Source organism: Austrofundulus limnaeus, unplaced genomic scaffold, assembly GCF_001266775.1.
Source record: "Austrofundulus limnaeus strain Quisiro unplaced genomic scaffold, Austrofundulus_limnaeus-1.0 Scaffold5, whole genome shotgun sequence".
Classification (NCBI taxonomy): domain Eukaryota; kingdom Metazoa; phylum Chordata; class Actinopteri; order Cyprinodontiformes; family Rivulidae; genus Austrofundulus; species Austrofundulus limnaeus.
In genome coordinates this window covers 6,497,413-6,506,586 of record NW_013952407.1, presented here as the reverse complement: position 1 = coordinate 6,506,586, position 9,174 = coordinate 6,497,413, and the positions used below count along the sequence as shown (strand labels likewise).

Sequence of the window (9,174 nt, the reverse complement as noted above, 5' to 3'; positions counted from 1 at the left end):
ACATAAAACAGCATTTTAATAACAGCAAACAGATGACATACTGTAGATACTTTATTATGGTATAGTATTTAAACATATGCCTGAGAAACACATAATATTGGCCCTTTAAGTAATTTTGTGAGAGATGCTTTTCTGGAGTTGATCAAACTTTCTGTTTAATGCATGGCTTGTGAGTTACATTTTACAATTCAGATTACATAAAAAGACAGTAATGTTTTATTTTGTACTGAATTTACTTGTTGACAACTTCTACCTGGCCGTACAAGCTAATGTAGAGCTTCCCGACTAACAAAGGCAGTTCTTTTGGACTTTGATTCTCTGCTACTGTTACTGTGTAAAAAAATAAAAATAAATACAAATAAATAAAAAATAAAGAACACAATTTGTTTCTTCTTCCTGTTACCTTGTACTCTACCAAACAATTTCTGAATGTGCCCTTTTCACATGAGAAGTGGCACTTGTATTTCACATTCAGGTCCTCTACCTGGAAGCTTGAGGGTTGTGCTTAAAAACACTGAGCAGGAACACTCTGAGGTTGTTCCTGAGATCAGCTTAAGCCACTCCTTTGATTAGAAGATTGTCAGTCTCAATATGAAATGTCTGAAACCCTTGTAACTTGAGCTCCCACTCTGTTGGCTCATCATCATAACCTTCAAATAMAGAAAAAAAKATTCCCAAAAKCCACAAGTCCACCAATAAACACAACAACCCTGGAGATACAGAATAAACCAATGAAAAGATTTGGAACAAGCAGCCATAGAGCACCCAACCATCCTGAAACCGTGGGAAAATTTGACTGAAGGAAGAAGACTAGAATAGTGTGTTCCGAATCAGGCAGGAACTGGTTTTGGTAAAGTGAGGGCTTGCTAGGAATGCAGCCTATAAATGGTGTCACCAAATCCAGAACATGGACCATTTTTTAACTAMCAACACCCTAAGTCTSGTCTACTGTAAYATCYGCAGACCTCTGTCAGGTTAACGGCAGAGCAATGACATTTTTGACATCCTGCAGTGAAAATCTATGTTTCTGTCAAGAAGAGCAAATATACCTCTGGTTAGTGAGTTTAACTTGTGCTGAGCAGTACCTTTAAGATGTCTACAGTCTGGATCTCGTGGATTTCATCATCCTTGGTGTTGCTATCAATCTTAAACATGCGATGAATGAGGGGGAGTTTGCACAAGGGCCCAAGGTTTAGTTCTTCATAGCGCTTCTTGTCCTTCAGGCCAGCCAACGACTGGCCCAGCTCATGAAGGGTACAGATGGATGTTACTGCCTCAGTAGCCTGACAGAAAAGGAGAAAAAAAGTTTTACATCCACCAACTAATAACTTTTAAAGATAATGAGTCAATATCAAACAGAAGAGTACCCACCTCTATGAACATGTTGATCTGTCTCATGAGGTACTCGAGATCTTTTAATGCTGGAACATTCCGAGCTTTTAGAGTTCTTGGGTCCAAAGAAGGAATCATCTCGCACACCCGGGAGATCACCTGGACAGAGTTGTGAAAACCAGTGAGGAATGGTCAAAAATGACAAAATCTCTCTATTTAGTTTTTGCAAAAAGTGGCAGAGCAACATTGAAGACTCAGAGAAACAGTCTRTGTGGGAGTGACAGTTTGATTTATTTTAAATAACAAAAAGTAAAAATGTTTTTGGATTGCTACAAAGCAACATTTTGATAYGAGCAGACCATGAATATGTATATGCTCCCACTAGGGTCTATAATTAGACAACATAGCAGATCTAATGCTTCTATGCTGACGATACGCAGATGTACATATACAGTATGTTTCTAACAATCACCTTAACTGGTTGATCTTAACTATTGATTTTCTGATATTAAATATTTTCTGTGGAAAGCATTTCTTAAAGCTGAACAAGAACTAAACTGGAATTATCTTGTCCTGAGCAGGGCTGCAAAACAACAGTAAAATTCCAGAAACAGTTCTTGGGAAGTTCAACAGTGGAGTTTAGGAAATATTCCCAATTGGAAACTTTCTATGGGAATTTTTAGGAACTACCTGGAAACTGGAGCTAATTGAAACAAACTATCATTTCCAAACAAAAAATATAAGCATTCTGTTTTTTCATAGGCAGACAATTTCAGAGGCAAACAATGTGTTTGACCAAACATTTCTGAAAGTACATATAAAGGCCTCGTTTGCAGGTGATCAGTGATGACATCACCGCTTCACAACTAGACAATTTTTAGACAGCAATGGAATTTGAACATTTTTWCGTATCTCTTTTTTGTTGTGGCTGAAACTTTTCACAACTCTGGAAAAAACACAATATAATGTCATTTCATGTTTTTGTCATTGTATTCACATAAAAAAAATAAAAACCCATAAATAAGTGTGACTGGGAATTCAGATTTAAACTTTAAAAAACACATACAATAAATGAAAAACTGTATTTTATCACCTACAAACTTAACTATAGTTAGAGTCTTCCTGACATTACTGACCTAGAAACTAGTTTATACTCAGTTTTAGTCCATTAGATTACTGTAATCAACTGTGTCCACATAGCAAAAATTTGTCTGGTCCAGTTCTTGCCCATACAGTGCACTAACACTCTTAACACTTGGTCCAGATAGCACAAAGAATGATGGCCCAGATGTAGTTTGYCAGACGTRGTCCATGGGCCAGMACCACATAAACCAAACCACAACTGGGCTATTTGTGGCATGCCATCTTAAAAACMGCRCCAATTTTSCCACACCTGTCTGCTATGTGGGTAGTTTTTGAAGGATTAACAAAACACTAGAAAACCCTCCTCATATTTAAAATATTGATGMTACAATCCATAACCCAGTGAACAAATTACACCTACTCCAAAATCTTTTCACTGGCTTCCTATTAAAAAAAGACTTGATTTAAAAATGCGTTATAGTGTTTTTAAAGCTTTACATAGCCTTGCTCCRTCTTATTTTGTTGACATGCTAACACCATGCTAAACTAGAAGCACTCGGACAGTGCAAACCTCGCCAAGACCARTTTCCTCCATCCTGTAATAGAGTTACAAAGGGGAACACCAATACTACAGTGCCACCTGCTGGACACTTTGAAACGCACGCCCTGTGAAAGCATCACAGCTTTGGCTATCTCAGAGTGTTAAAAGAAAAAAAAATCCTGTATCCGCATCGTGATCCGGAACATCACCAAAATTTAAAAGTGTGTTACTTGAGCCAGTACCCACATGTGGTAAAAATGTCATGACAATCCATCCACAAGTTTTTGAGTAATGTTGTCCACAGACAGAACGACAGAATGACAGACCAACAGACAGACAGACAGACATACGCGACCGAAAACATTACCTCGCCCTTGGCGGATGTAATAAACACCATTTAGACCATTAGGGCCACTGAGTATATGTCTTCTTGTTATGAGAAGAAGACCATTGTGGTCTCATTCAACAGGACACTCTGCCAAAAGATCTTGGCACCGCAGCATAAACGGCAAACTAAAAACACTTTTCATTAGGTTTACATGTTAATTAAGGTAATAATTTTTACTGTTTTATGTGATCATATATTTTAAACGTGTTCCATTAATTTTCACTCTGAGTTTATGGTTACGGGATGAAACGCATCATACAAACGACCTTACGGGTGGAATTTAGAGAGCCAAAGTAATCAAAATCTGTTCGTTTCATCTCACCTTTTTATCGGTGACCAGCTCTCCCTCAGCAGCGATTTCTCCTATTGCATTTTTCACCACACTGTTGACATAATCTGGATCCATGCTCCAGTTCCTCCTCTTCGATGTCAGCTCATTGTCCTCCTCTATGGCCTCCACTGCTCGCATGTTTTCTCCATGAACCTCCCTCAGCTGAGCATGATAAGCGTCTTTAAAAACATGGACATTCGTTTTTTTCTGTGCAGCATCTGGTACTTTGCTCTTCTTCTTCTTCTCTTTGGTCAAGCTCGTGGTTGCACCCAGCACCAGCAAGTCAGATTCAGAAAGTAGGTTCGGACCATTGTCTGGTTGTTTTTCTTTTTCAGAACTTTTTGTTGGATTTTGCGCTGCTGTAAGAAGACACAAGACAAATGTTGACAGAACGGAGCATTGACAATCTTTGTTTTTAAATGAAAACCAACTTTTGACAGCACTTGTTACCTTCAGTTGTCTGCCATGGATCAGTCTTTGCATTTGGTGTTGGTTCAGATTTGGCAGGTTGACTCTTAGCTTCCAAGCTGTCATATAGAGACATGTACTGCCTGAGAGGAAATGGTTCACCAAATAATTGAGAATAGCAGGTTTGGAGCTGATCCATCGTTGGAAAAGTAATCTTGAACGTCTTTAACACCTGGAACCAATAAATGGGTTGTTATTAATAATGTTTAACAAATAAAAACAGCTGGAAATAAAACATGTTGCTCTTTGTGTGCACCCTATCTAAACCCTTAAACCCACAATCATACATGTATTCTAAAACAACTAATTTAAAACATTGAGAATTGTCTTCAAAGGATTGTTTACTTTTTGTCTATACTGAGGGGGGGAAGTAACCTTTGCCCAGTCAGCACAACTCCAGAGGTTTAAGTTTTTGTTTTTTCTTCARCTGCACAATTTTACAATTTTAACAAAAATGCTGAAATACCCAAATCCCACCACTAGGTAGGGAGAACATCCACATTAATGAAATACAAAAATATAGACAAACATGATTAGTTTGGCTAGATTTTCCCAAAACAATTATAGCTTCTTCTTCTGTATTTTGATGCTGTTTAACAACAATAAAATGGGGGGGGGGGGGGTTCAGTACACATCAAGCCTGATGACTGGATCACAGTGAAGTGAGAATGATGTAGAAAACCTGTAAAACCAACTCAGTTGTTTTGGTTTCTAGGGGAGAAAGAGATTGTGCCTATCTGCAAATCAGATTGACTACAGAAGCTCTGTATCTGAAGTCCACATGGATTTTTTTTCTTTTTTTTAAGACATTGTTTAATGCTCACCAAAACTTTATTTTGTAAGAAGTCTGGACATGCAAATGCAGAAAAAAAAAAAAAAAAAAAAAAAAAAAGGAAATATCTGGAGTAATGGTGATGTGGTCTATTAAAGCACATACGTAATGCCTGGAAATCTAGAAATCTGTGTGTGTGTCGCATATAAAATGTTATTTTGAAACAGAGCTGTTAAGACAAGTCTTTTAAAGCAAATGCTATTAAAAGAAAAAAATGCACAGTGATTCACTGGAAGGTGGAGGCACTAATATCACCGCTGTTTGTTTAACCAGTCATAACTTGCTAAAGGGATTTGATCACTTTATATGCAGTCGGTCTTCTAGTAAACTTCAATACAACAATTGCTGTGGGTCACCAACTTAGATTCACATAATAACATAGTGATAAATTTGGGTAAAATTACGTAAAATCAGAGATATGCTGTAAAACAGATGTATATAGAGCCTGTGCAGTGATGYCATCAGTACTGTTTATTCTTTCATGATCGACAGCAATTTGCCATGTAGTACAGCTATGTAAATTTAGCTTAGTGTTAGTACACATAGGACTATGGCTGGACCATTAATTTAGTCTCTGAGTTCTGAGGTCTGAACTTGGACTGTGAGCCATCACTGTGCCTCACACCAAACATCCAAGCACACTTCACCTTGTCAAGTAAAATAAAAATAAAAATAAAATAAACAATGGAATGTCCCCTGATCGATTTGCACAACCCATTGTCAACCATGGTACAGCTAGTTAAATAATTTTAGGGGAAAATGTTTTCTTATTTTAGCAGGAACCACACAACATAACAATACTGAAGTGCAATATGAGGAATAAACATAGATCATAGACAAACATAGATGTGCACATGTGTGAACCTGCAGGAACTGACCTGTAAAACCCGTTGGTACAGTTGGTCTTGGGTCAGCTGTTGACCTGGTGTGGATGCAGGAACGACCAGGCTAGCAGGAGCACATTGGGTAGAAGACGCAGAAGAAAAAGCAACCAGAGGGGTGCCGTGTTTCAGATCTGGCTGAGTGAGCAGCACACTGTGAGGRCTGGCATCCGGCTGAGGCACAGGAACACAAGCTGCAGCGGCACTGTTCCCGACAAGGCTGGACGAGGTTCCGGGCTGACTTTCAGGAAGGTATATTTTATGGAACACTTTTCCCCCCTTCACAACCAGTTCTGTTTTCGAAGATTCGACCAGGCAGGCAATAGTTTTAAAACCCAAAGAGGCTAAGGACAGATTCTTGTGGTACTTCTGGCTGTAGTAGATTGCCACATCCTTCAGGAGAATGCCCTCTGGATGCTCCATCATTAAGGAAGCAACTTTTTTCAGGGTACCTAAAATTTTAATGTCTTCTTGAGAGGCTGCTGAGGCTCCACTGTGAGACGCAGCTCCAAATTCAACCCCATCCTCGGCCTGACTTTGAGGACAATGGTCCTTGTGAAGAACCAAATTGTTCTTCACAACCAGGTCCTCCAGAGAAGAAACCATACTGAGCATGGAGTTAAACTTTAAGGCCCGTGGAGACAGGCTGCTGCGGTATTTCTTGTTGTAATACAGACCCAGTTTCTTCACAGGTATACCATTTTGGTTCTCCTTCACCAAGGCGACGACATTTTGTAGAACTTTCTCCATCTTCATTAATGCTAACAAGGGGAGAGAGACCACCATTAAAAGTGTAACTTACTAATAACTAACACCAAATATTTGCTCAGTTTTAAATAAGACTGAAATAATTTTTATAATTTTTTATAAAAATTTTAGAAAAAAAAAAGAACACTGCTGCAATTAACCAATCTAAAATTCACTCTTTGCCAAACGAAAGCAGATCTGATGATTTCTTTTTATCCATTTGGACTCTGACTAAGCTCTGTATGAATCCAGGCTTTTTTCACGTTTATTTTCAAGAATACATTTAAGCTTTTCCTAAATATTAACCATGAATTTTCACTTGTTTTTCTAGCAATACCCTTGTTGTACACAGGGAGATATATCTGATGATGATCTTTTTGCTACCAAAGGTCACAGAACATTATCATCTGGCGAGCTTTAATGGAAGAATTCAATGTATTTTTCTAAAGCTGTAAACGTGTAATGAATCAGAAAATGTAAGACAAGCTAATAATAAGTGTGTTTCAATGCTTAAACAGTAGCGTTTTAAAGTAAAAATGTGTAAAAATTAATTAATCTAAATGGACAGCRGTGTTACTCCACAGCTTTTTGAAGATAAAATCCAGCATCACACATCAGGTTGTTTATATATTCAGAATCTACCTTCCATCTACCACAGAGATAGACTTACTCTCTTCACAAAAAAAAAAAAAAAAAAAACTTAGTGCTACTTATCACAACACTGAAGGAACAAGTAATTTGCTTACACACCAAAAACCAAACCAAGATGTCTAAGAAAAAACAACAACTGTAAAGTCAGTAACTTCCTTACCTTTTCTGCCAATTCACTTCACATGTAATGAACCTCTTTAACCAGAACAGCACATGAGCCAGCAATCGTCCCTTTTCAGCTTTTAAATCACCACCCTCCCCTCCATCTGCTCTCCTTGTTTGTGAGAAACGAAACTGAAAACTATCAACCAGCTGATTTGTCAACCACAGCCACAGTCTCATTTTCTCAGAAATGGGCAGGGTCTCACTACACACATGAAGCAACAAGAAGGAAACTAAGCAAAGGTACAATAAATAAAAAAAAATAAATAAAAAGTGGAGCAATCCAGGGTCCATTTTTCAGTCACAACAATACTGCCAGTATTTAGAAGGCCCAAATTCATTTGAGTAATGTTCAAACACTAAAAACAAAATTACAGGAAGCTGCTGTGTAATCATGATGGATGAAACAAAAGTGGAAACAAAACCAGGTGAAAAATACTGTTGGCCTTAGTTTCACATTCCTGATCCGCTGCTGTGTCATGTACAAAGACATGAAAGTAGGATTTTTATCATTATTGGATGAGTTGTGTCAGCTGATGTACAGTATAACACATCATCCACCCACCGGAACATGTGACACAAGTAATCTGCTCTTTGTCCTGYTGTATGAGAACACTGGCAGCTTTCCTGTTATGAAAACATAATAACACTGTAGTAAAGAAGCCGCAGACAACTTCATACCTTCAACTTGTCAGCTTATTTGGGAGCCATCAGTGCATTTTATCTCCTCTGTTGACTGGGGGGTTGGAGCTGGATGCTTTGGGAAGGATTACTATAATTATAATGATCAGAGTTGAGAAAAGTAATAATGACAGGAAGGCATCAGAACCAGCGTTAATAAAATACAGCAGTGTTTTTGTAACTAGTCAAGCTCTGAATTAGTAGTGTCGAGGACCAACTATTTGCATGGCAACCTTTGTATATTCAGTCGTAAAACTTCAGCTAAGTAAATATCTCGCTACCTGTTTAGCAGCAGCAGCAGCTCCCAGGTTTATTCTATATCTTCGTTTGCGTGTGAAGAAAAACGTAGCGGTAAATAACCGGTACAGAAAAATACCACCGTCCTTATGTGACGTACCGGCTAAAGTGTGCAAACAAAACCAGAAGTAATGTGACTTAACTTAACGTAATATGTGTCAGCCATTCAGYTAAAAACAAAAAAATGAGTGTCGCTGATATGGTGCTGTGAGTTTTGACCATTGTTCCACTTAAACACGCATCTGAAGCTAACGATATTGTTAGCATTTTAGTTAGCTACGATGCTAACGTAATGCTGCCTTTAGTAAACAACAAGAGTAGGAAATCCAAGTTCTCAACCGAAGCGAATTAACACACTAGGCCTTGAAAGCTGAATATATTCGTCCACACGTTCAAATTCGTATCTTTGTTGCTTGTTTATTGATAAATAGGTATTTTTAGTTTACATGATTGCAACTCGCGGTGTTTTAGCAAGGTACGAAATGAAGTTGTAAATTAACCAGTATTTTTTGGTATCACGAATGTATCTCGAGTACTTCCGTGCACGTGACGCAATGTTGTGGACACATCACAGAGGCTGTGTTTGGTCATAGGTGTTGTCTTTAAAACTTTATTTTGGCGACAGGGATACATTTCGCATTCCTGCTCAGCTGCTGTGACACTGGCATTAAAGAACTGAGGAATGAAACTACATTAGTCATTTCCTAGAATGCCATTGTGTCTGCAGACGGTCTTTATTCGGAGGAACTGGTTGCTTAAAAATACTAGGCACACTTTTGT

The 9,174-nt window shown here is 38.2% G+C and overlaps 1 protein-coding gene across 1 annotated transcript in view; it reads right to left on the bottom strand.

Annotated features, from left to right (window-relative positions):
* wu:fj29h11 (uncharacterized) overlaps positions 1-8,808 on the bottom strand; it is a gene marked incomplete at its 3' end in the record, with an annotated part of 46,618 nt that extends 37,810 nt beyond the window's left edge. Inside the window, 7 exon segments of the mRNA XM_014028644.1 lie at positions 1,086-1,283; positions 1,372-1,491; positions 3,667-4,034; positions 4,126-4,315; positions 5,854-6,617; positions 8,098-8,188; positions 8,379-8,808. Coding sequence (XP_013884098.1) covers positions 1,086-1,283; positions 1,372-1,491; positions 3,667-4,034; positions 4,126-4,315; positions 5,854-6,612 — 1,635 coding nt within the window.
* Between the last annotated feature and the right edge of the window lie 366 nt (positions 8,809-9,174).